Source organism: Equus asinus, chromosome 15 (assembly GCF_041296235.1).
Source record: "Equus asinus isolate D_3611 breed Donkey chromosome 15, EquAss-T2T_v2, whole genome shotgun sequence".
Classification (NCBI taxonomy): Eukaryota; Metazoa; Chordata; class Mammalia; order Perissodactyla; family Equidae; genus Equus; species Equus asinus.
Genome location: NC_091804.1, coordinates 42,500,825 through 42,528,090, shown reverse-complemented (window position 1 = coordinate 42,528,090; position 27,266 = coordinate 42,500,825). Strand labels below are relative to the sequence as shown.

Here is a 27,266-nt window from a genome sequence, read left to right as displayed (position 1 = left end):
CAGGCGATAGCTTAAACATCTTTTGGTATATCCACACTGAGGAATACTAGGCAGCTATTAAGAAAGATAAGAGATTTGGATATATTGACCGGGAGGGGTAACTGTGGTTGCTTGAGTCCATTCAGGCTGCTCTAGCGAAAATACCATAGACTGGGGGCTTAAACAACAACCATTTGCTTCTTACAGTTCTGGAGACTGAGACGTCCAAGATCAAGGTGCGGGCAGATTCGTTGTCTGATAAGGTCCCTCGTCCTGGTTCATAGATGGCCAGCTTTTCACTGTGTCCTCATGTGGTAGAAGGGGGAAGAGAGCTCTCTGGGCACCTTTTATGAGGGCACTAATCCCATTCACGGGGGCTCTGCCCTCACGACCTAATCACCTGCCAAAGGCCCCACCTCCTAACACCATCACACTGGGGGTTAGGATTTCAACGGATGAATTTAGGGGGACACAAACATTCAATCCATAACAGTGATATATAAAATCAATCAAAAACTATATCTAATATGGTCCAATTTTTATAAAAACCAACAAGGACGAATACAACCTCTGTACACGCATCTGGAATGCTTGTCTGTATAGGTATGAACGTGGACCCAGTCTAAAAAGCCATGCTGGGTTGCACATATTAGTCATATTGCATTGAGGGGCGATAATGGAGACAGGGGAAGAAAAGGGTTTAGAGCTTAATTGTTTTGGGTAGTAAACGTGTTAAATGTGTATTATTATCAAATTGACGGAAAAAAACTGCAAAATCAAACATCTAATGTGCTTTGAGTGACAATATTTGTTCGTGTTGGAGCAAAGGCTGGTTTTGCATTTGAATTATCTTTGTATGTTCCAGACTTTTGTAGGCATATGAATGGTAGGGAGAGCGTGAGTAAAGAGGAGAGTGGAAATCATGAATATCACCAGCACAGTCTTGCCCCCAGTGACTGGCAATTACTGTTGACGTCAGAGGATGCTTTCTCGAGAGCGTGGGGTGAGCAGTCACCTTTTGCCTACATTGGAACATAATATTCAAACCCAGCATTTCCATCACTAAGTGTTCAGACACACTGTATCAAGCTGATGGTCGAGAATTCTTCCCTCATGTCCCCAAACCCATTCCTTTCTTTTATTTATGCTAGTTTCTTGGGAGAGACATCCTGACTTTTTACTATTGAGATGGAAAGCATGAAATCTGATCACTCCATGAAATTTTCAAATCTAACATCTTCCTTCAAGCCCTAAGTATCTGCCACATGAATCCTTATTTCAAGACCTTTAAGACAACAAATGCATTTGCACAACACAGACAGCCACAGCTGTTTGAAGTGTCATTTGACTCCTGCAGCATGACCACAAAAGGGTCATTTTTGCATGTTTTTGAGGTCTTCATCAGTTTTCCCAAGGGCCCATCGTTATCCTTTGATATTCAAATATAATTCTCTTTTGAAGAACTAGGTTTGTCGTCATCCACTTTCTCTTCTATTTTATCTTCTTCTTTGGTGAATTGTTTTAACTCTGCTCGATCCTCATCCAACAACAGCTGTGTGATGGAGCAGTTCCTTTGCATGACTCAGCAAACGCCTGCATCTTTTGCATAATTTGCAATTTCCCTTCGCAGTAAGTGTGCATTATATTTCCTGATTTATCCCTTATCCTGACTGCTCAGGATCTTGACACACACGACAGTGTTGCATAGGAAGGGATGTTTGAGTGGGGAGTAACTTTCATATGTGGATACTTCGTTGTGAATAAAATTATGATGACAGTTTCTGCTTCCCTCTCTAACCTGAAGAACTAGGAGGATCTGGATGATGAATTCTTAGAAGAAAAGAACTCTGTCTCCGCCACCACCGTTATCACAAGGGCAGCTACTCTTGCTGCTGTTGCCATCCTGTTCGCTGAGTGCTTGCTCTGCTCCTTGCTCGGTGCTCACTGAGTCACCCTGACTTCATCCTTTTACATGCCCAGTACTGCTAGAGGCCCTGGGCATGCAGCTGTAATCAAAACGACCGAGTCTCTGTCCGCTTGGGGTTTCCATTCTAGCAAGGAAGAAACAAGTAAATAATGAATGAATGAGATCGTGTCATAGACAAGGAAGGTTGTGCACAACCCAAAGAGTGAATGGGGCGAGTGGGAGGGGTTACTTCAGAGAGAGTGGTCCAGGATGGCCGGACCTGAGGCCTGAATGATAACGAGGTAGCCATGGGAGGGCTTACTGGAAGCATTCCCAGGTGGAAAGAAAACCTGGCGCCAAGGGCTTCAGGTGGGAACAGGCTGGTGTGGTGAGAGGAAGAACACGGTAGGAGCAGAGGTTCTAGTGGGTGTGGCCCGGGGTAGAGCTTGGACTTGATTTGCATTGTGGTGAGGCCCTCTTTTTACAGTTTTAGGCAGATGAATGACATGACCTAATTTTTATTTATTTTTTTTTAAATCGCATACCGATGTTTCCCAAATGTGAGAAAACACAGGATTTTTCTCTTGTGCATAGTCTTTTCTTGAAAATCCACTAATTCTATCAACTAAACTTTGTCTGATTCTTTCATCTTCCCTCCCACCCTCTTTTCTATTCTGGCTTCTTCTACAACATGTTGTCAAGAGTTTGAGCTTTGGAATCTGGCAAACGTGGGTTCAAATCCTGACTCCACCACTTACGAGCAGGATGGCGTTACAAAAGTGACCTTCCTTCTCAGAGCCTCAGTTTCCCCAGCTGTAAAATGGAGAAATAGTGATGATAGTACCTGACTTGCAGATTTGGAATATATAAATAAAATGCTTCTTGTTACCTACAGCATTTATCATAATGCCCGGCACGCGGGAAACATTCAATGAATGTGATCTGTTGTGTTTATGGCTACACCAAGTGAAAATTTTAGCTCTGACACTTGAAAAAAAACCAAAAGATAATCCTTCCTCAGAAGTTCCGAATATTGTAATACAAACTTTATGTGTGTGTGCATATGTTTTTTAAATACATAATAGAACTCTGACGAAGCAGCTTGTTTTGATGAAGAATATTTGGTGCTTGGAAAATGAAAAGCATTCCTGAAACTTCTCTGGCCCAAATTTGTAGGTTTCTGAAGATAAATTGATTCATATCATTACAATTTTTAAAAGTCTTTCCAGAGGACTCAAGTTTGTAGGTTAAACCATTGGAATAATTCCTTTCCTTATGACTTATATTTAGGAATATAAAATAGTAACTGTGTTAATAATATATAAATATAACAAAAACAACTAGCCTTTATTGAATATCCACCACACACCAGCCTATGTTAAGCACCCTACAGGAAGTATTTCGTTTAATCCTCACAATCACTGTTTGAAGAAGGCTTGTTATTTTCTTGCCCATTTTAGATGAAAATTGAGGCATAGAGATATAAAGTAACTTGCTCAGTTCACATATTTAATATTTTCGCGTTAAACCCAGATCCCTCGGATTCACAACCTAAGCTCTTAACAGTTGCACTAAGATACCACTGGAAATAAGTTCTCAATCACATGTCTAGATAAAAGGACTTTCTTTAAAAAAACCACACACACAATACAAAATGTCTTTTCTGCACTAAAGAGATCAAAATTTTCAACTCTTCTAAATATTTGGGAGCTGCCACTTGCCTTCTTACTTGATTTCTTTTGATCTTCCTTAAACTCTTGCACGTTTTTTTTTCACAGAAAGTAAAATCTCTTTGGTATGTCATCTGTTTGTCTGCTTTATGAGAAGACTTTATTGGAACCAGGTTCAGGATGGGCTCCTAAGATTTTTCACAGGAACTGAAAGCTTAGTTCCGGTCATGTAGAAGGAACTTTTCATTCTTTCCATAATAATGTGGGAAAGGCACAGAAGCAATCCCCATCTTTGCGAGAATATAAAACCTATAACTCCAAAGGGTTTTCTTCCTGTTCACTCAGAGGGATTCGATTTGTGTGTGTTTAATGTTTTAGAATATATTTTGTTTTTAATGTTTATCTATGGCCTCAAATGACTATAATGTTTTTCCCCGACTGGATTTTTTTTCCTTCACTTTTACTGAGAAGACAAAATGTTGGTGGATGTTTTTTATTTCTATCCGGCTCCTTAGAATTCACTTCCTCTCATTTCATTCTCTTTACCCTCCTTCCTGCGATACTCAATGCCTCCTAGACAGATTTGAAGAGTCTGAAGACAATTTCCCAAGGAGAGGATTGATTGCTACTAATTGACAAGTGAAATAGTTGCTGTCCAATCCTCTGAAATTCTCTTCAAGTCACTGAGCATGCACTTAATTTAAACTAGTGTAAGTGAAAAAAATTGTTGGCCATTTAATGGTAAAGTCCAGTTCAGGCCCAGCTGGATCCAGTTGTCCAAATGCCATCATTGGGCATCTGCTCCCTGGATCTCTTGGCTCTGCTTTCATCTTGTTGGTTCTCAAGCAAGCACCTCTGCATATGATGGACAAGGCCACCAGCTTCAGATATAGGCCTTAATGTTTTGCCGCCCCCCACCAGCACAAAGTGTACAACTCTGTTCTAATAAGTTCAGCAAAAGTCACAGGATTTATTTTTATTAGCCTAGCTTAGGTCATGTGCCAACTTAGGAGATGAGTATTTTAGCAAGGGAAATGCAAGCCCCAGGTGATGGATTTGGGTACGCACTCACCCAAGTTTGAGGAACAGAGCTTCACGTTCATGGAATGTCCCACTCAAAGTTCCTAGTTCTTACAAGTTATCAAAAACACTTGAGCCATTCTCTGATATCAAGAGCTGTGGTTTGCATCTGCTGTAATCTGTAAAAGCATTGAAGTCTAGTCTAGATACCTGGGTATAAGGAATTTATCCTTTATCAAAGCAATATATTGGCACTTTTTAAAAAGTCTGTCCATGGGAAGATGTTTTTCAGAGACTTTTTCTCTGGCTATAACATTCTTACTCACCACTAGCTCCATTGGTTCCCAGCCAGAGAGTAAGGAAGAGAGGAAAAAGACTGAAAGAGATCAGTTGACGCTCTTGGCATTTTGAAAAGCCCTTCCTTGTTTTGAATCTTAGTCTCTCCCTTTTTGTCAACTGTTTCCTCTTCTCCTGGCATGGACCATCCCCACGATTCATTTATATTCACTCTGATGCTTCAAGTGCCTTACTTGCTGACTTGGCGCCCTGACACATCCATGTAGCACTTTCTTCTTCCCACTCTCTCCCACCCACTTTCCTCCCTAAGTATAATATTTACCAGAATTATGAATTCCTGGACCACAGAAAAAGGGTTAAGAAGATCTAGAAGATATAGCCAATGTTCATATAGGGTGATTTTCTTGAGTCCAAGTTTATGAGGAGCCCCTACTGCTTGTCACTGGCCCTCTGTACTCTCTCTTACTCTGCTCCTCAATGCTTAATGAGGAGACCACCATTCTGCGCAGGAATCCAGATCACTCGCTCTCCTTTTTGTTTATTCCTGACCCTAGACACTGGGAGATACTAGGGTTTGGCAAAAATGATGGCTAATGGATATATGTGTGTGTGTGTGTGTGTGTGTATTTGTCACTATACAAGCAATATGATCAGACCAAAAGAAACCTTGCTTCTCTCCTTTCTCTTTATCTTCCTGCAAACAGATATTAAGAAGTGGCTGACTTCAAATGTGTAAAGCAAAATGCAATGTTGGCAAAAGCATGGGAGAAACCTTAACAATAATCACAGTATCTGGAAAAGGCAGCATGCCAGCTCCTTGGCATGAGTTTTCTCCTTGAAACATCACAAGATCCCTGCAAGGGAGCCACTATTATTCCCATTTTATGTATGAGGAATTCAAAGATTTTTAGTGACTTGCCCAAGGTCACATAGCTTGTTAGCAGAGAATCTCGATCTTTAACTGTGATTCCAAAATGTGTAGTATATCTTTTCCCGTGCACATGGCACAGCTTTATCACAGGGACCTAGAAAACAAGGTGGCTCAACAGGTCAACACAGAGGTCAAAACAGAAACAGGTGGATGCTGGAAACAGTGCCCTCCCTGGAGGACGCAGAGCCTGCATCCCCACGCACAGCCCTGGTCAGCCGACCCCACACTGACTCCATGCAGGCCTGAGGTCTAATTTGCCTTCTTGGGTGGACGTCTGCTTTTCTGGCCTTCAATATGGAAAGTCTCTGAGTATTACACTTTAAAATCTCCCAGCATTCCCAACAGCCTGTGTTCATATAGGTCTTATGATGAGATTGACAGAACACAAACTTAGGGGTCAGAGTTCTGCCATAACCAGACTCTGCAACTTACCAGCTTCCTGGGCAGCCATGGGAAGATGGATCAGCCTCTCTGGCTGTCAAGTTTTCTCAGTTATGAATGGTGATAATAGCTGACATTCATGACATTTATTGAGCGCTTACTGTATACCAGCACTATCTGTGTGCTTTAAGAACATTAACTTATGTCATCTTCTTAACAAAATTAAGAGGTAGGTTCTACCATTTGCCTCATTTGACCGTGAAATTGAGGAACAGAAAATGAAGTAACTCAGATTCAAATAGACAATCTAGCTCAGTGGTTCTCAAACGTGAGTGATTTTTGCCCCCAGAGGACATGTGGCAATGTCCGGTGACATTTTTGGTTATCACAACTTGGGGATACGACTGGCATCTAGTGGGTAGAGGTCAGGGATGCTGCTAAACACCTTACAATGCACAAGATGGACCTCCATAACAAACACTGGTCTGGCCCCGGACATCAATAGAACCCAGGTTGAGAACCTTTGTTCTAGCGCCAGACCCCAAGGTCCTAAACACACTACTGCCTTCCAGGTGAAATCATGACAATTTGCTGCTCAGAGGAGTCCTGTGAAGATGAAAGAAGATAATCAACGTGTGTATGGCTCGTACAGCGCCTGTGTGCGCTTTCCACTCACTGGCTTTCCTCCTCACTCACCTTCTGCTCCTCTCTCCCAAGACGAGCGGAGTCAGGAGACATCTGGATAACTAACCTCCGCTTTGCGGAGTGGCCGCAGAACAATGGAGCCCCAGTTGGCCTTATGGCCTTTGTGTATAAAACGTTCAGAGTCCATTATCAATCCTCGAATTTCCTCGCCGGGTTGAATAACTGCTGTTTATGTTTGTGTTTACAGTCGATTTGGGAATAAGTGTCGAGGAGGATAATGTGGCCGCTTCTTCCCATGAGACAATGGAGATAAGCACTGTTGCGGATGCTAATGGAAAGAATCTTGGGAAAGAGGCCAGACCCGAGGCCCCAGCTGCTAAATCTCGTTTTTTCTTGACACTCTCTCGGCCTGTACCAGGACGTACCGGAGACCAAGCCACGGATTCATCCAATGCATCAGTGGCGCTCGATGTCAGCTCCAATAAAGCCCTAGGGAACAAAGGACTGAGTGAGAGCACTGCGCTTCCGGGAGCAGCTGCAACAGGGCACATCCCAGATAAAGCCCCAGGGCAGACCCCTGCCGCAGACCAAGGCTTCTCTGCTGCCTGGGGACCAGCGCCTCTCCCACCTGAGGCAGGGGGACCAGCCCCCTCCAAGCCCAAGGACGCCAGCTTTTTTGACAAGCTCTTCAAACTGGACAAGGGACGGGAAAAGGCACCAGTTGACAGCCAACAGGAAACCAAGAGTGCAGACCACCAGGACCAGGAGGACGGAATTCCTGGATTATCGAGGCAGTCCAATGATGTCCCTGCTGAGAGCGTAAGTCCCCAAAAGGACAATGCATTTTGTTCTTAATGCAAGCTCAGGGGGGCACTGGTGGGCTAAAGTGATTGCACATGTGTTCTCGACAGTCACCGAGGGGCCCTGACAAGGTATCAAGCCATTGACCCCTCTAGAACAAATAGCACATTGTAGCGTAGTGCCTCCCCATGTATGTCTGTGGGCAGAAACATCTGTTTGAAGAACAATAACACTGTGGCATCTGTTTTATGTAAAAGAAAAGAGGAGGGGAGTTACATACAGATGAATTCGTCCTTCCATTTATCAAAGGCGGAGGCAGACAGGTTGCATTTATGATCAGTGGAGTCTGGAGGGAAAGGAATTCACAGAATAAAAATGGTTCCTAAAAGACTTCATACCCTGCCTGATCTCGGTAGCTTGTTTCACACACAGTACGTTTATAGGCTTTTGTTGGAATGCATTTCATTTCTTACTTTTAACAGTCTGGTTTGATTTTTAATTATCTTTTGCACTAAAGTGTGGGTTTAAATAAAGAGCTTTTACAGCTTTGGACAGACTCTTTTATGTACTAATTATTTGCCAACAAGCTGGAGTAATAACTTTGTAAAAACCAGATTTTTTTAAAAAATTGTTTTGGTGAGGAAGATTGGACCTGAGCTAACATCTGTCGCCAATCTTCCTCTTTTTTTTTTCCTCCCCAAATCCCCAGCACATGTGTATTCTAGTTGCAAGTCATTCTGGTTCTTCTATGTGGGAGGCCGCCTCAGCATGGCTAGATGAGCGTGCTAGGTCTATGCCCAGGATCCAAACCAGCAAACCCTGGGCCCCTGAAGGGGAGCTCACGAACTTAACCCCTTAAGCCCTCAGCCACGGGGCGGGCCCCCTAGATTTTTTTTTAAGGATGTATCCCGAATCAGTCAGTTACTTTCTGTCCTGAGCAAAGAAAGGCAATGCTTTTTGGTCTTAAAAAGAACATTTTGCTTTTAACCTCGAGAGAGTCTGTTTATATTTGAAGCAAGAAAAGCACTTTTTGAATGAGGAAGGAAATAAAAGTTGATACATTGTATTTTGAAGCACTTGTGCCTTAGTTAGTGGGGTTTTAAATAACAGTGTTTTTCAAAAGTTGGGAATAAAGCGTCTCTTGTTGAAGTTAGAACCAGGAAAAAATTAGGTAGGCCCAGTTTTTTATTACATGGTTGTATATCGTGGCTGTCAATATATTTGTCTTAATAACAACTAACTGCACTGCCAAGTTGCTATAATAACCCTTCCTGTTATTTATTGAGCACTTATGATATGCCAGGCTCTGTGCTAAGCACTGTACGTATATTATTTTCCTTAAGGAAAATGAGTATCACAGTAATCTGGCTTTAATGCATCCAGGGTCATGTCAAGAATTATGTTGTAAATATTACACACCAGCTGAAAATTCTTGACAGTTAAAATTGGGAGAAGATAATAAGGTTCATGTGTTTAGGCTCTTACTATCAGTATTCTTGCTGTTTATGTAAATTTTCACTCCAAGAACTGATTTTCAAATTTTCTTTCAAAAGTTTAAAAAATTGCCCTTCAAATGCCCACTTCTCTCAGTGCACCAGTTCAGGAGCCAACAAAATAGTTTTCTGTAGAATTCACAGGACGTCGTCACATGCATCCAGGCACCAAATCTTTACTGAGTGTGACACTGCCAGGCACACTCGAGGCAAGGCCACGGTGGTGGACGGGACTGAGTCCCTGTGGTCCAGGGAGAGAAGAGGTACAAAAACCCCACAGTTATTATGCAAGGTGCCAAGTGCTCTGCTGCAGGAGGCCGAGTGTTGGAGAGGATGTCCAGACAGAAGGAGAATTGGCTTAGCTGGCCCAGGGAACATTCCATCAGATATGTAAATCTGGAGCCGGAAAGTTACTTGTCTTGGGGCTATAAACTGGTCATCAATATTCATGACTATTTGAGAAACTATTTACTACTTGACTCTGAGTAAGGAAACCCTTGTTGAGTTCTCCTTATTGGTCATGGTCTCCTAAGGCTATTCTGAGGTGGTGATTTTTTTGCATAGTCACATGTTTTGTTTACATGGCCTTCCAAAGCCAGACCACTGCCTGAGTTAGAAAAAGACTGAGTCATTTATGGGAAGAGAACGGTGGACTGCGCTTACCCGTCTTTGGACAGGTGTCCCCTGACTCATCCAAACCTGCATCTTAATTAAGGAAACCAGTTCAGCATCTGATAACCGACCCTTGAACATATTTAACCATAAAACCCCCAGGCAGTCAATCCATTCCTAGTCTAAGGAAAGTGCAGGAAAGCTTTAGAGCTGTGCTTGGTCCACTTAGCCTTTATTGAAGACTCTAGGGACAGCACCTCGATGGGAGTGGAATGTGTTCCAAAATGAGATTTGATTCAGAAGTTGGGGACTCCTGTTGGCACCAGGGCAGGTGTCTAACATAGTCAAGCCCATGGGGAATATTTTGAAGTTATAGTAACCTCTAAGAAGACCCCAAAATTGTGACTTATCTTCCTTTCAGAATAAGTAAGTTAGCTCCCTGAGATTCACCAATGAAATTTGCATCTCCTTTAGTTAGACTACAAATTTCCGTCTTTACTTTTATCATTGGAATTTAAAATGTTGACTGCCCATTCTGCGCTATATGCATCTAAAACATGGGAAATTATGAAATAGCCATTCGTTTCTCCGTCAGTCTGTGAACTTGTGGATATTCAAATACATATATCTGCAAAGATTTTTAAGAAAAAACAGCCTTCTGATTGTTAAGGTTTCTCATCTGATCCCTGACTTCACAGTCTGTAATTGGGGGTAAAATCAATTGTTCTTTAAGTGCAAGGAGAGAATTCAGCGCTCAGAAAGTAACACGAATAAAACTTCTTGATCAATGGCTTTCTCGGTTGGAGTACCACATCATGCATAAATGGCTGTCAATGTATTGATTCAGAATTCTTAGGGTAAATTATGCCTCAAGCTCAGCCGTCTCAGCTGGCCCTCCCCTCCCACCCACACAAACCTTTCCCCCCAGTTTCATTTCATGCTTCTTACTGGATTGGAATTCCAACCACAAACCCACAGAGCTGTGAATTGGGAGAAAGATGCCACCATTTCATTCTGGGGAAAACACACAAATCTTCTGTGTTTTCAGAACGACAATCTTATTTTTGTGCCTTATAAAACTACATTCAGAGCATAGCATAATTAAAACAAGGCCAGAATTCATGAACAAATGAAGCATTTACTACACAGGCCAAAGAAAAGAGAAATTAGATGCCTGAAAGGTCTCACTGAGCCGTGATTCACACAAACCAACGTGCTGGCAGGGAGGAGATTTTTAGAAAATTTTTCTCTCCCCCAACAACTGAATCAGAGCTATAACATACGCATTTAAGAGAGTCATTGCCAAAAAAGTCATATAATGAAAATTTGACCTTTTTTGGTTTTAAAAAACACAATTTCTGTTGTCAACCAGTACTTCCAGAAGTGTCGTTGTACAGGGAAGTGCTTAAAGTGTTGCCAAGCAGATTCATAAGATTTAAACAGGAATATTCCTTATCTTTTAAAAGTTTAATTAGGGGCCGGCCCCGTGGCCAAGTGGTTAAGTTCGCGTGCTCCGCTGCGGCGGCCCAGGGTTCGGATCCTGGGCGCGGACATGGCACTGCTCATCAGGTCACGTTGAGGCAGCGTCCCACATCGCACAACTAGGAGGACCCACAACTAAGATACACAACTATGTACGGGGGGGTTTGGGGAGATAAAGCAGGAAAAAAAAAAGATTGGCAACAGTTGTTAGCTCAGGTGCCAGTCTTAAAAAAAAAAATAAGTTTCATTAAATTCTGCAATTGTTATTTAAACACCAACCTTGTGCAAGGCATTTAAAAGCTGTATCATGGACCTAGTTCTTCACAGATCACGCGATCTATAAGAGCCATAATTCTTTTAAGGGAGGTTGTGATAAATGCATTGATCCTCAAATTCGTTCAGGCTACAGATGTGAAGAAAAATACTCGGTGTTTTTGCTTCTTCCCCGGCTTTTCTCTCTTGAACACACTCCATTCAGGCTTTTGTCCTCCACAAAAGCTGTTCCTGTCAAAGTTGCCATGATGTCGCACCTCCCCCACCCCTCACTGCAGCTGCCGAATCGCATGCATCTCAGTCCTCATCCTGCTGGACTCGCCAGGCACATCTGACACAGCCGGCCGCCCCTTCCGTCTTGACACATCATCCCCACTGGGTTTCTAGGTCAACCCACCATCCTGGCCACTGTTCCTTAATCTCCTCTGTTGGAGCTTACCCTTTAAACGCTGGAGTTCCCCAGAGTTCAGTTTGTAGACATCTTTTCTAACTACACTTACTTTCTTGGCAATCTCCCCCAGTCTCAAGCGTTTAAATGTAGCTATCTGCTGACAAGTCCCAAATTTGTATCTCTAGCCTAGATCTGCCCCTGAAGTCCAGACTTTTAAATATCCAGCTGCCTCTTCTACGTGTCTACTTGATGTTCGACATCTCTATTGGAGTGTTCACTGAGCATCTCAGCCTCAAGATGTCCAAAACGGAACTCTTTATTCACACCTAACAACAATAACAACAACAGAATGCCTAATGTTTAATCCACAGGCTTGCCCAACTCACTTAATGGCAACTGCATCCTACCACTGCCATTTAATGGTAGAACTGATATTAAAGAACCAAGACCTCCAGAATCCTTTTCTACATGTTATAAAGTAGAGAATTAAAGCATAAGCATTGCAGTCAAATAGCCTAAGTTTCAACTCTGCCTCTGTCACCTACTGGCTGTGTGACCTTGGACAAGTCACTTAATCTCTCTGAACCTCTGTTTCTTCATCTGTAAAATGGGGAGACTAATAGTATCGAGCACATTTTCACATTATTCATACTTGTGAAAATTAAATGAGATAATCCATGTAAATATTTTGCATGGGGATATTGCATTTTGAGAAAAAGAAAATTTAGCTATTATGAGTCTCATGGGTTTTCTCCCTGTGTATTACTCCACATTTTAGTCTTTGTACTCTTCTCGTCTGTAGTCCTCAACCCAGACTTGCAGAGACAGCACAATAGAATCTAATTTGAAAGCTGCATAACAAAAGGCCTAAGTCCTAATTTGTGGTAAAAAAAAAAAAAAAAGGTGGAGGAGTTGTAAAATTATTTTAGAAACAATGGCATTTAAATGCCCATGCCTGCAAACCCCAGTTTCTCAGTCTGACGCTCAGGGTCTCTACCACTTTTCCTCTGCCTTTTTTCCAACTGCATTTTCTGCCATTCCCCTAAGTTTCTCCAGTCAAGATGGTCGACAGGTGACCTGTGCAGACGCCATCTGCTTCCCAGTGTTTTCTCCGCCTCTATCTCTTTTTCTCTCTGTTTATCAAAAATTTACTTCACCTCTAAGTGCTGAGTTCTCCACGAAGCTGAGCAGATGTCCCCGCTCCTGAGGGGTTCTGACGACATGAATTGCTCTAGTATTTCTTCTTTGTACGCTGTATGTGAAGTCAAATTCTGTGATAAAATCACTTCGAAGGAATCTCATTGAAACATTGAAACTTACAAGAGAATTCCCATATCTATACCACTTACCGATGAAAAATTCAAAGCTTTGGAGAAACCAAGCCACTTATTCCAAGTTACACGGATAAAGAAGAATTTCCCATCACAAAAGCCCGTACAGTTTATGCTCAACGTTATGCTTTTACCAATTATTTGAAACATGTGCAATGATGTTGCAACTATCTGAAATTGAATATTAATTTGAGGAAGTGCTATTTAAAAATGTTAATAAGAGTACAAAATTGGAAATACCAAGTTGATCTCAAATTAAACACTATAAAAATCACCTAATTCCAACCTTAGAAGGCCAAGTGAATGACGAAGTGTGTTTTTTACTTTGTTTTGTTTACTTTATGGCCACAAGGCCATGTCATTTCAACTGATGAAGAGAACTTATCCGCCAGAAAGCCTGTCAGTATAAAGGGGAAATCCGTCTTAAATTATGCAAGTTTTGGAGTAAGCAAGATTTTCAGCTATAACTCTGTAATATTTATGAATTGTGTGCATTTCGCACAAAGAAACATTTGTAGGAAATGTTTACAGCAGCAGAGGGGCTGTGAGGAGTCAGGAGCCTGAGCAACATGGGTATGAGTTCAGATTCTACCACTTACTAGATATGTGATAGAGTCAAATAATAATAATTGCCTCGCTTTTTAATAACTCATTATTCCTAGGCTGTGTAGTAAGCATTTTGCATGCCTTGTCTGCTTTGACTCTTACAACAACACGAGCTAGATATTTTTATTGCCATTTAACAGATGCGGAAACTGGGGCCCAGAGAAGTTAAGTTACTTGCCCAAGGCCACACAGCTAAATTAGTGGCAGAACCAGAATCAAGGTCTGGCAGTCACCAAAGCCTGTTACTCTCAGGCATTTCAAAACCTTGTGTTTTTATCCACGAAAGGGAGATGCTGCCTGCCCGAGGGGCAAGGGTAAGGACGGAAGATGTTATAGGCAGTCAGTAGTAGTCATAAAACAGTATATTTCCTAAATTGTCAGAAACTTAGAAATAGAGAATTATGAAATAGATCAGACGGTCCTCCAGCATAATGGAGTTTGAGTGATATATCACCTAAGGTGCCTTTGGTTGCAAGTAAAAAAAGAAGTTTAGTTAATGAGGAGAAAGATACTATTTCTTGTACATAACAAGGATTCTAGAGGGCGGGAGGTGTGGTTTGGTTCAGCATTTTCACAGCCCCAGGATGCCTCAGTCTTTCTTCTCCAGCATCCTCCATGTATTGGTTTGGTTCACAGGCTTGGCCTTTTGTGGTTTTTGTTTTTGTTTTTGGGTTTTTTTTTTTTTGTGAGGAAGATTGTCCCTGAGCTGACATCTGTGCCAATCTTCCTCTAATTTATGTGGAACACCACCACAGCATGGCTTGACGAGCAGTGCTGGGTCCGTGCCCGGGATCCGAACCTGAGAACCCCCGGCTGCTGAAGTGGAGTGGGTGAACTTCACCACTATGCCATTGGGCTAGCCCCTGGGCTTTTGTGGTTTTCAGATAACTGTCAAGCTTCCCAGTATTGTATGTAGTCATAATGTCCTACTGGACGAAAGAGGAGTTTCCTAAGATTTACCCACAGGCAAAATTGAGTCACATATCTGTGTTGAGGTACAAGGGCACCTTGGAAAGTTTCTTCAGTAGAAAGCAGTCTCTGCCAGCAAGGATGATATGCCACAAATAGAAACCAGATACAGTCGTGTGTTGCTTAATGGCGGGGATGTGCTCTGAGAAATGCGCCCTTAAGCAATTTCGTTGTTGTGCGAACATCGAGTAAACTTACACAAGCTTAGGCGGTATAGCCTACTACACACCTAGGCTACACGGTACTGATCTCTGGGACCTCCGTCGTATATGCGGTGTGTCAATGGTTGAAACATCATTATGCAGTGCCAGACTGTACATTTTTTCTATCCAACTTTATATCAGGATCTCATTAAGTGAACGGAGCTACCCTATCCCCCTACGGTAACTTAGTTGAATGTACTCGTTGCACTAGCTTTCTAACTTGACTAAGACGGAAAGTAAGAAATAGATTGTACATCTTGACCTGATATACATGCATATACGTGAAACATAGAATTCACAAAATAACACTATTCTTACTGCATGGAACACCTGCTGCTATTTTCTATTCTATTTTGTTTGAAGTTTTTTAATGCCGATTTTGACCCACTAAATTCTTTTCCAATCCAGTAACACTGAAGTCTGAATAGCTCTGTTCTATATAATCACCCTTTTCATATCTGGAAACAATGATCTTGAGGGATGCGACTGTTTCTTATGCAAGGGGGTATTCCCAATGCCTGGCACATGGTGACATGCAGTAATGTGTGTTGGAGGAACCTGACAAGGATAAAGATGGTAAACATCGTGTTACGACTTTTCAAAGAATGTTAGAATATATTATCGCAATCTCATTATCAACCCCCCCAACACTACTTTAAATAGAAAATGATTTCAGAATATGAGTCCAGTATAGATGCTTTCCTTTAGATGAACTATGTAGACTCCTATATCTGTACCATTTACTTGGTATTTTTAACTCAGTCTTTCACGTGTTATGCTGTTAATCATAGTTGACATATCAAGCGAATTGTGTTTTGCAATGAATTTGCAAAATCCATTTGAGTTAACCTTCCCTTCGGCATTCTCCAGTCTGATTCACTCCTTCTGAGGTTATAGTTACGGCCCTCATTTATGGAGCGTTGACTAACTCCCAGCGAGGTGGAGAACTTGCATAACATCACAGGGCTGGACAGTGGCAGAGCTGGAGTTTGTCACCAGTGTCCACACGCTGAGTCACCGTGCCTATAAGCTCAAAAAGAGGGAGCACTTTGAACCTTTTGAAACATCTTGTATCTTTTAAAAACGTCTGAAGCTGGTACTTCCCGAACTGGCATTCTGTGGGACATCAGTCCACGGAGATTGGCGTAGAAATAGGGCTCCACCATCATATAGTTTTAGAAAATGCTCCTTGCTTTATACCCTCTCCTGAAGATTCACGGTGAACGTCAGCCTACCAAAGCTTCTAGAAATCCTGCAGCAAACACACTCACTGCTCTTCATTTAACTGGGGGTTTCTCACATTGAGCTACCCACGTAGCTCCAGGCTGTCTAAGCAGTGGGCACATCCTCCAGTGGTTCTCCTAGCAAACGCTGGGCCAGGCATGGTGACCAAGGTTGAAAAATAGCCTCTTGTAGGAAACAGCAACCCACAGAGAGGTTTTCTTTGACATATGCAGGGTTTTAAATAAGATTTTCATTGACAATATTTCTAAACTGACAAAGTTGGTGACATTTTAAAATTATGAGATTTCCATACAATTCCATATTTCAGACATTTCTGAAAAATGGGAAGTTTTGCACTGTATTCCCAGGTGGGATGTGATTTGTTGCTGCCCCTCGCACGGGCATGCTCTCTTCAGTTCACCCAAGTCCCCACTCCTCCCTATTGTTCCAAGCAGTGCAACATGTCAGTCGTCCTTCATTACAACATGTGCATGGTTATTTACTTGTGCTAGAGTTGAGAGGAAATGAAAATGTTTCCATCACAAAATGATGGAAAGGATGATGTACATCCTTTATAGCACTTATGACAATTTGTAGCTACTTAGGTGACCATCTGCTTAATAAACTGTAAATCCAGCCTGACAGTCAATTTGTTGGCAGGTGTTGAACAATGAATAGGAGGCGTGAATACTTTCATGTATTCATTCAACAAACATCCCAGTGCTTTCTTTGTGCCAGGAATGATTTTAGGGTGGATGGAATGATGTCCCTCATGGCAGCTCTCATTCTAGTGGAGAGACTAACAATAAACAAGAAAATAAACAAACATTTCCAGTGTCTAAAAAGGACTACAAATGAAACAGTTTCGAGATAGAAACTAGTGTGGAGAGGAGGCTGATGATTAGAATTGGGTAGGGGGTAGGGTCAGGAAGGAATTTGGCCTAGTCTAAAAATTCAGGAAAAATGATGCGACTGTTCTGTTTTTTTCTTTTTCTGCACAAGGCCAAACCATTCTTAGAAAGTCTGCAGCCTAATTTTGGCAGCATTCAAAAGAGTTTTCTCACTGTTGGGAAGTGTTTGTTAAGCATTTGACAAACATGGTCTAGGCTGTGAGTTGTTAGCTTTTGTATTTTGAAGTAGTTTTTTTTTTTTTTTTTTTTTTTTTTGCTGAGGAAGATTGGCCCTGAGCTAACATCTGTGCCAATCTTCCTCTGTTTGGTATATGGGATGCCACCACAGCATGGCTGGATGTGCAGTGTGTATGTCTATGCCTGGGATCCAAACCAGTGAACCCCTGGCTGCTGAAGTAGAGTGCGTGAACGTAACCACTACATCACCATGCTAGCCCCCAAAGTAGTTTTTTTTTTTTTAATGTTGGATATTTTTACTCTAATAAATGTGAAATGCCATCCTCAGTCTGGAGACTGTACATGTTGGAACTAATCATGGAACAGAAGAATCATCCACAAATCCTTTGCCCGATGTGGCCTAGGAATTGCTCCCTACCCACTCTTTGCCCACAGTGAGTGTATTTTTCCATTTTATATCGTACATAGTGGACTTTATTTAAAAGTATGCCAACTGATGTGTCCTTAGGAATATCCCCAAAGAAATGACTGCTGCCAAAAAAAAGAAGCAAGAAAAGAACATTTTATTGCTTAATTCTCTATCCACATTTCACTTGCCATTGGAATTCAAGTTGACAAATTCCCTTACCCCTCAAGTAGAGGAGTTGCCTAGAGACAAAATGGAAAATCCTTATTTATAGAAAGCAAGTGTGAATTGCTTTCTTTGATAGATTTCTCTCCCCCCTCCCCCTATGACTGCCATGAGCAACTGGTTTATTTAGTCTTGTAAATATAACCTCTCTGCCTTGGTCAATACTGTGGATTAATGAGGCCCTACCCCGTAAAGGTACTCTCTTAGACTTCTGCTGCCAAGATATGACACGAGCTTTTAATATTCTGAGGTTATGTCCACAGAGTATTAAAACAGGTGGTGATCTAATGATTTATAATAAAGAGCATCATACTGGATAACTGGTCCAGCTTAGCTCGATTCAGTTGGTATAAGCCACTAAAATGAACAATATTGCCTCTCTTCTTTCAAAAAGAGGAGGAAAATAGGTAAGTGGAGCGTTTTTAGACCTGTGTCATGCAATAAATTCCCCTCTTAGAAAACATGCCAAAAGACAATGGAAATATAGATTTCATGTTTCAATATTTTTATGTTATTTTATTGGCCTCTGAAGTCTGATAATTTCTCTATCAACTCCTGGATCGCTAGGAAGCTTGTTTCGACCATGGCACTTTGGCGGTACACAATCTTAAAGTCTTAAAACGCTCATGCTTTTTGAATGAGTAATTCGACATCTAGGAATTTATTAAGAAAATGAGCAAAATTTTATCCACAGAGCTTTTTTAAAAAAAAACTCCGGCATTGTCTATGAGAGAAAAGTTGGGAAGATGTAAAAGATCCAATTGGAGGGCTCTTATAGTGATTATGGTATACCCTCATGCTGGACATTATAAACCAGGATGACATCGAAACGGAATTATCAACATGTGAAGACAGTGAGAATATAATGTTAATTCAGAAGAATAGGTTTCAGAATAGTATATACAGAATGATCCCTTTTGGGTAAAAATGATGTCTGGCTGCCTGTCCACACATATTCATTCTTTCACCCAAAGAGAGGCATGGAATGAAAAATTGCAAATTGTTAGTAGTAGTTTCTTTCGGTAATGAGATAATGGGTGCATTTTATAATTTTACTCTTTGCTCATCTATATTTTCTCTTTTTTTTTATAAAAGGAGCAAGTATAGCAAACGCCTAGCTAAGTAAGAGAAAGAAAATACTACAATCTAGGTAGTTTCCTGCTGCCTCCACTAGACTGCGCTATGAGACTCGAGGCCCCCTGAGTTGTAGGAGAAATTGCAACCGGCTGTTGGTAACAGCTTCAACAGGAGCTGACTTCTCATTTACAACAATTCCCCAACCATGCGATCCAGAGCTAGCGTGGCAACATCTTGTTCAGAAACAACACTGTCTTTTAAAGTACGCTTATAGCCAGTGTGTAGTAATCTCCAGAAGGAGATCGGAAAGGGAAATTTGGTGGTGGATGGGCAGTTTTTGAAGCCCTTTCGTAATAGGCATAAGATTCTTATGTTGTGCTGTTTGTGCTCATTCCCTGTTTTCACCCTAGGGTTAAAAGATGAGAATGCGTTTTTATCAGTTGATGTAAACTGGGCAGGAAGAGTAGGAAAAATAAAAATACAAATTGGCTACAGGGATACACCCTTATTATGTGGCTTTGAGCTCTGTGGTGAAACAAAGTAGAAAGAAAAAAATCCCAATCTGTTTAGGAAATTCTAAAGTCCCGCAAAACAGTTTTAGTAGGCTTTGGTTTGGAGATCCTTTCTGCTCATTTATTAATTTTCTTTCCCTTCTGGGCAAATTGGAAGATAAATTCTATCTTCAAGAATTATCCAAATCCCATTTTTCTTCCTAAATCTGGCAATGGCTCTGTGCAGGTGATGGTGCTCTCAGAGGAAGAAAAGGGAAGACTAATGGATGGTCTGGAGACCATTGTTGCCAAGCACATGATGCCCTTCGTGCTGTTGGGCCATCCAGGGGGAGAGGAAGCAGCTCTTCCTTTTATCCCTGGCAGCACGTGGCTCAAATTTCTAACAGATGGAAAGGAGTGGAGTAATGGGTTTCTGGACCGTTCAACGGTTTTCAGACAAATTTTCCTGTGTTAAACTGTACGTTACGCACTGGCCCTTGGTACAAAGATTCAAAATGAAACCAGCATTGTCAATGGGGAAATCTACATGAGCTAGACATTCTTCACAAATTGTTCCACAGGAGACTTTTTTAGTCTTGATCATTCTGCCCTAAATTATATTTTCACCTTGACAATGAAGACCTTGCTTAAAGGAGGCTGAAATCCAGTTGACTATTGACAGTTGAAGGGCGGTGCCAGAAGTTCCATATGGGTTTTGTTAGAGACAATCAAATTATGATGAGGCGGCATTATTTTTCAACATGACAAATTGTGATCACTTAACTAGTGTTCCTGTCTGTTTGCCCTTTGAAGCCAACAGAAAGGGAAAAAATAGAGGCTTCTGCACAGACGAAAAACAAGCTGATACCATGAACACCTGTTTGCTTAAAAGAAGTTTCCAGATATTTCCTGGAGAACATTTGTGCTTCTGCCTAAAATTGCTGTTTGCTGAGAATGATCTGGAGGCCTGATGAGAATAGCAAAGATATATTTATAGTTAAAGACAAAGAGCCTACAAATAACCCAATATTTAAGGCATAGGCCTCAAACTGGTGGCCTTGGGCTGGATCATCTTCCAAACTGTGCTTAGTCTGGCCCCCCAGGTGTTTTTTAAAATTTGAAATTATTCACCCACGTTTTTCTTTAATTTTAATTTTTAACAGATAATACATGCATATGGCTCAAAAACAGAAATTATAAAATGGTATACTAGTCTACCAATGCCACCTCCAATGGATAATTAGTGTTTGTATTTTGAAATGTGTCCTTCTAGGGTTTCTTCGAACATGCACAAGCAAATACAAGCATAAATTCTTATTCCTTCTTTTTCACCCAAAGGTAGTATACATTCTGTTCTATTTCGTGCTCTTTTTCAGTTAATACTACTTTCTATATCTGTACAGCTTCCTCATTTGTAATACTTGCATCATTTTCCCTTGAATGGATGGACCATGGTGTATTTAACCAGGACCCTATTAAGGACATTTGGCTGGTTTCCAAACATTTGCTATTATCTCACTGCAGTGAATAACTTCGTGGATTTGTTATTTCACACATGTGTGAATTGAGGTCTAGCATCAACTCTTAGAAATGGAATTGCTGGGTGAAAGAATATGTTCTTTTTAAAAAATTTTGGTAGATAATGCCAAAATTTCAGCTCCCCATCAGGACGGAATTCATTTACGCTCCAGTCAGCAATGTGTCAGGTGCCTGCTCCTCACCCCAGCTTCCACTGAGTGCTTTCAAACGTTTGGATTTTTTACTTGAAAGGAAAGATTGACTTTCTTTCAGGTCCTTCATGAATTCTGGATTTTGAGTCAAAGTTACAAAAGCCTTCTCAATCCAAAATTTTAAAAGACTTTTCCACGTTTTCTTCTAGCGTTTTTATCCATTTGGATTTTTTTCCTGGTAAAGGGTTGAGTTATGGCACCAAGTTAATTTCTTTTTTTAGATGGCCACCCTGTTTTCCCTACATCTTTTATTTTATTAAAAAGTCCTTCTTCTTTGATAGATTTGAGGTGTCATCATTATCGTGCACTAAATCCCCATATGTCTTTGGGGAAAAATGTGTTGTATGTGAATGGTGATAAAAATGAAAAAAAGAAAAAAATATAGCCGGGCAGAGGAATAGAGATGAGGGAAACTAAAATAGAAAAATTCTTGGTGGGAAGAGGATGTTTGAAATACCTAAAGGAAGAGAGATGATTGAGGCAACGCAGTGTGGTGCTTAAAAGCTTTTTGCCTCTGAAATCATTTGAGCCTGGGGTCAAATCCCAGCTCCACTCAGTGACAATAGGCAAGTTATTTATTATTTTCATCCATCAGTTTATTCATCAGTAAAAAAGCAATTACAGATAGTACATACTTCATGGGATCATTATAAGAATTAAATGAGATCTTTATAACTAGTATTGGGCCTGGCACACAAAGGTTGGTCATTTTTATTATTATAATGGACATTTTTCCTTCTATTACACATTCCTCAAAGAATTCATGGCTGCAAAGTATTCCATCATATGGTCATAGGTAAATTTCACATGTTAATGCCACATGCTGCTTTACTTACCTATTCCAGAATTGTTAAACTTTTTAATAGTTCTTCATTCTTACTCTTCCAATATTACCCTATGATGCTTTTTTTAATTTTTAATTTTGAAATTATTATAGATTCACATGCAGTTGTAAGAAATTATACAAAGAAATCCCTTTATCCAGTGTCCCCTAATGGTAACATCTTGCAAGACTGTAGTACAATATCACAACCAGAATATTGACATTGATACAATCCAACAGAGAAAATTTCTATCACGACAGGGACCCTCATGTTGCCCTTTTAAAGGCACAGGCACTTCCCTCCCACCTCCACCCCTTTTTTAACTTTTGACAACCACTCCTCTGTTCTCCATGTCTAGAGTTAGGGCATTTCAAGAATGTTATATAAATAGAGTCGTACATTATGTACCCTTTTGGCATAAGCTTTTTTCCTTCAGGATAATCCTCTGGAGACTTACTGGCTCATTGGCCTTATCATTCCTTTATAGATGTCATTCCTTTCCTTCCTTTTTTATTGCTGAGTGGTATTCCATGCTAAGGATGTATCGCCTTTTGTTTAACAATTCATCCATCGAAAAACATTTGCTTGTTTGCAGTTTTTGGCTATTACAAATAACATTTCTGTAAACATTAATGTATAGTGTGAATATGTCTTCCTTTTTCTGGGAAAAAAGTGCAGGAATGAATGGCTGGGTTGTGCTGAAGTTGTATATTTAGCTCTTTAAGAAACTGCTAAATTTTTCCAGGGTGGCTGCACCATTTTACATTCCCACGGCAATACCTGAGTGACCTATTTCTCTGCATCCTTGTCAGCAGTTGAAATTATCACTATTTTTTGCGTTAGCCATTCTGACAGGTGTTTGGTGATATTGAGGTTTTAATTTGCATTTCTCTAATGGCTAATGAAATTGAGTATCGTTCACATGTTTATTTGCCATCTATGTATTCTCTTCAGTGAAAAGTCTCCTTGTGTCTTTTGCCCATTCTCTAATTGGATTGTTTGATTTTTTTTACTGTTGAGCTTTGAGATACTAGTCTTTTCTCAGATAAGTGGTTTGCAAATACTTTCTCCCACTTTCCAGATTGTTTTTCATCTTTTTAACAGCATCTTTCACAAAGCACAAACTTTCAATTTGGGTGAAGACCAATTTATCATTTTTTCCTTTTATGGACTGTGCTTTTGATATCAAGTCTAAGAATTCTTAGCTATAGATCCCAGAAATTTTCTCTTATTTTTTTCTAAAAGTCTTATATTTTATATTTTGAATTTAAGTCCTTGATCTATTTTGAGTTAATTTTTGGATAAGGTATAAAATTTTCGTTGAGGTTCTTTTTCTTTTCTCCCACGGATGTCAAATTGTTCCAGCACCACTTGTTGAAAAGATCTTCTTTCCTCCAGTGAATTGCTTTTGCATCTTTGTCAAAAGTCAGTTGGCATATTTGTGTGGGTCTCTTTCTGGGGTCTCTATTCTGTTCCATTCACCTATGTGAATGCCTCCGCCAATACCACATAGCCTTGCTGACTATAGCTATATAACAGGCTTGAAATCTGGTAGACTGATTCCTTCTGCTTTAGTCATCCTTTTCAAAATTGTTTTAGATACTCTAATTCCTTTGCTTTTCCATATAAATTTTAGAATAATCTTGTCTATCTCTACAAAACATCTTGCTGGAATTTTGATAGGAGCTGCATTGAATCTGTATATCATCTTGGGGAGGATTGACATCTTTGTTATGTTGAGTCTTCCAATCCATGAACATTGTATGTCTCTCCATTTATTTATACCTTCTTGAATTCCTTTCATCAGCATTGTATAGTTTTCAGCATATAAGTGGTGTACATGTTTTGTATTTCATTTTTTGTACAATTATAAATGGTATTGTATTTTTTTCCAGCTTGATTGAGATATAATTGGCATATAACATTGTGTAAGATTAAGGTGTACAATGTGATAATTTGGTACATGTATATATTGTGAAATGATTACCACAGTAGGGTTAGTTAACACCTCCATTGTCTCATATAATTATCATTTCTTTTTTGTGGTAGAACATTTAAGATATACTCTCATAGAAACTTGCAAATATACAATACAGTATTGTTAACTACAGTCACCATGCTGTGCATTAGATCCCCAGAATTTATTCATCTACTAACTGAAAGTCTGTACTCTTTGACCAACATCTCCTCATTTCCCCTACCCCTCAGCCTCTAGCAACCACTTTTCTACTCTCTATTTCTGTGAGTTCAGCTTTTAAAAATTCCGTATATAAGCGATATTGTACAGAATTTGTCTTTCTCTGTCTGACTTAGTTCACTTAGCATAATGCTCTCAAGGTCCATCCATGTTGCCACAAATGGCAAAATTACCTTGTCTCTCATGACTGAATAATATTTCATTATATACCTATGTACAGATAAAGATATAGATAAATATCACATCTTCTTTACCCATTCACCTGTAGATACACACTTAGGTTGTTTCCATATCTTGGCTATTGTGAATAATGCTGCAATGAACGTGGAGGACAGATACCTCTTTGAAATCTTTATTTCATTGCCTTTGGATATATACCTAGGAGTAGGATTGCTGGATCATATGGTAGTTCTATGTTTAATTTTTTGAGGAGCCTCCATACTGTTTTCCATAATGGCTGTATCAATTTACATTCCCACCAACAGTGCACAACAGTTCCCTTCTCTCCACGTCCTTACCAGCACTTGTTATCTCTTGTCTTTTTGATAATAGCCATTCCAACAGGTATGAGGTGATATCTCGTTGTGATTTTGACTTGCATTTCTGTGGTGTTGGGCTGGTGAAGAGATGTTTTTGTCTAAAAGTTTTCTGTCTTGCTTGCCTGCACCCTTCCTGGCCCTTTGGTTAGAGAGAGCAGGCTTTTTCAGAGGATTTGTTTTCATCAGTGCTCATTGGTGTTTCTAGGTTGCCGGCTTCTTCAACATCAACTCTAGGATAGATGAGGCAGAAAGAACACCCAGGGAATTCACCACCGGGATGTTCCTCAGGCCCCTCACTGGTCTGCTTTCTCCTCTCCACCTCTCAGTGTCCCTTCGTGCTTGTTTTCTATATAATGTCAGGTATTTTCCATCATGCTTAGTGGGAGGATAAGGAAAAGTACACATTCTATATCTTCCTGGAAAAGGAAGTCTTGTGTTCTTTTTTAAAGCCAGTCTAAGAAGAAAAAAAATATTTCAAGAAAAGGGCTCCAGTTCAGGCTGAGAATTTCAATTTGAACAAACAGATTTGAGGCAAACAGACACCTCCATGCACCGAGCCAGCAGGTCTGGTCATCCCTTGGCTGCCATACAAGTCTTGAGACAGTGCTGCCCCCAGGAAATCAGGGAAGCAGAGGATGGCATCTTCCGATGGCTGGAGAAGATGCCACAGGGCGTAGGAGAACACTGGAGCACTCCTCTATTCCTGGAGCTCCGTCGCTGGTGTTTCCTCCAGTCAGAGTTCTTTATCCTGGGTGAGGTAGTACAACTAGTTCTCTCCCTTGCTCAGAGGATATCTGTCTTCGCAGGTTTACCCTGATGGCAATCTAGACCCATGGGACCACCTTATAGTCTCCCCCTTCATCTCCTCTTCAGTTGACGTCACTGTATTCCATTTCGTTTCCAGGACGTTCAGTAAACATTCCCTGTGTGTTTAAACCTGGGGTCACAGAGAAGCATCATGGCCTCTTGCTCCCCTTAGGAAGCACCCAGTCTGGGAGCACGAGGTGACCTAGATGTCAACCTTTCTATTCACTGTGCTGAGCACTGGGAGGCCATGGGCTGTGAGACCGGAGTGGCTCAGAACAGCTGACCCAGCCTGAGAGACCAGGGGTCCTCACCCACCGCGACACAAGTTCTTAGAGGACTTTGCCCTCTGTCTAAAGTAGCAGCGCCCTGGTCGCCCTCCAGCCTTCATCTTCATTTTCCCCGTTGCAGTCTTCACCGCCTGAGTCATATGTTACATTTTTCGGTTTATCTGTATTTTGGAGGGGTTTTGTTCTTCCGCTCTGCTAGAATTTCAGCTGTCTTAGGACACGGGCTGTGTCTGTCTCATTCACCGCTTTTTTCCTCGTGCCTAGATCAGCACGAGGCGCCTGGCAGACCTTTGATAAATAGCTTCTTTCCTAATCCCTCGTGGTGTGGTAAGCAGATCCCAAACCTTGCAATGGTTCAAAAGTCCGTCTCCATCCAATTTGAAAACTTCAATCTTGTATTTGTTTTAACATTCATCCCAATTGCTTCTGGAACCAAGCTCTGACGTGACCCATGGCCTGAGGCACTTGGGTTCTAGGAGGAGTAGAATTTGTTCTTTTACTTCTCCCCTCAGGTGTGTGAGCTGAGGGAGCAGGGAGTGAGGAAAAAGAGCTTCAGTCTATTTCCCTTCCCGGCGCTACTGTCCTGTCTTGACTATCCGTATTTTTTCTGTCGTGGCATCCACATGATGTCGCTCTCCTCTGGGTGGGGTCTGGTCACGGGCATTGGTTTAAGACCGGCCCAAGTGATTCTAATATGCAGCCCAGCTGAGAGTCAGTGGGCTGGTGGAAGGCACTTATCTTTTTATCAGAGTTCTTGTCTCTCTCTACCAGCCTTCATTCAGCACGAGGCTGTAATCTCCTAGAAGAGGAACATGTCTGATTCATCTTGGTAAATCTCACAGGGTTCAACATAGTGCACAGTGTTTTAAATAATAATAACAGCTAACATTTATCGAATGCTCACTACTTGATGTATACGTTGTTCTAAATTCTTTATATGGATGGTCCCATTTACTCCCCCAAAACCTCTGAGAGGCAGGTACCATTTGTTATCCTCCTTTTACAAATGAGCAAACTGAGGCACAGATGGTAGGGAACATGCCTAGGGTTGCACTAGTAGGAACGGTGGAGCGGGCAGCGGAGTCGGGGCCGGCTGGCTCCAGAGCCCATGCTGACGCTGTGTGGCCTCTGCACAGTCAGTGCATGGTCAGAATTCCCCCACATCATTATTGAAGGAAGATGAGGAAATAAATAACTTTTTCCTAGGCAACACCTTAATCAGGCCGAGTGGGGCATTTCTCAGTTAGATTTACATCTTGTCCCACTTTCGTAATGGCTCATCTTCAAAACACCCATTCAATTATTTTTATTTGAAATTTTATTTTTACACAGCTTCACCTAAGCAAAAATACCCATGGTGCCAAGGGTTTGATGCTAGAAA

The 27,266-nt window shown here is 41.0% G+C and overlaps 1 protein-coding gene across 14 annotated transcripts in view; it reads left to right on the top strand.

Moving 5' to 3' along the window:
* BCAS1 (brain enriched myelin associated protein 1) overlaps positions 1 to 27,266 on the top strand; it is a 107,053-nt gene that overhangs the window by 28,023 nt on the left and 51,764 nt on the right. For all 14 annotated transcript variants that reach the window (XM_070486154.1, XM_014832230.3, XM_014832260.3 and 11 more), the window contains one exon: positions 7,077 to 7,648. In XM_070486154.1, coding sequence (XP_070342255.1) covers positions 7,077 to 7,648 — 572 coding nt within the window. The remainder of the gene's footprint in view (positions 1 to 7,076; positions 7,649 to 27,266) is intronic.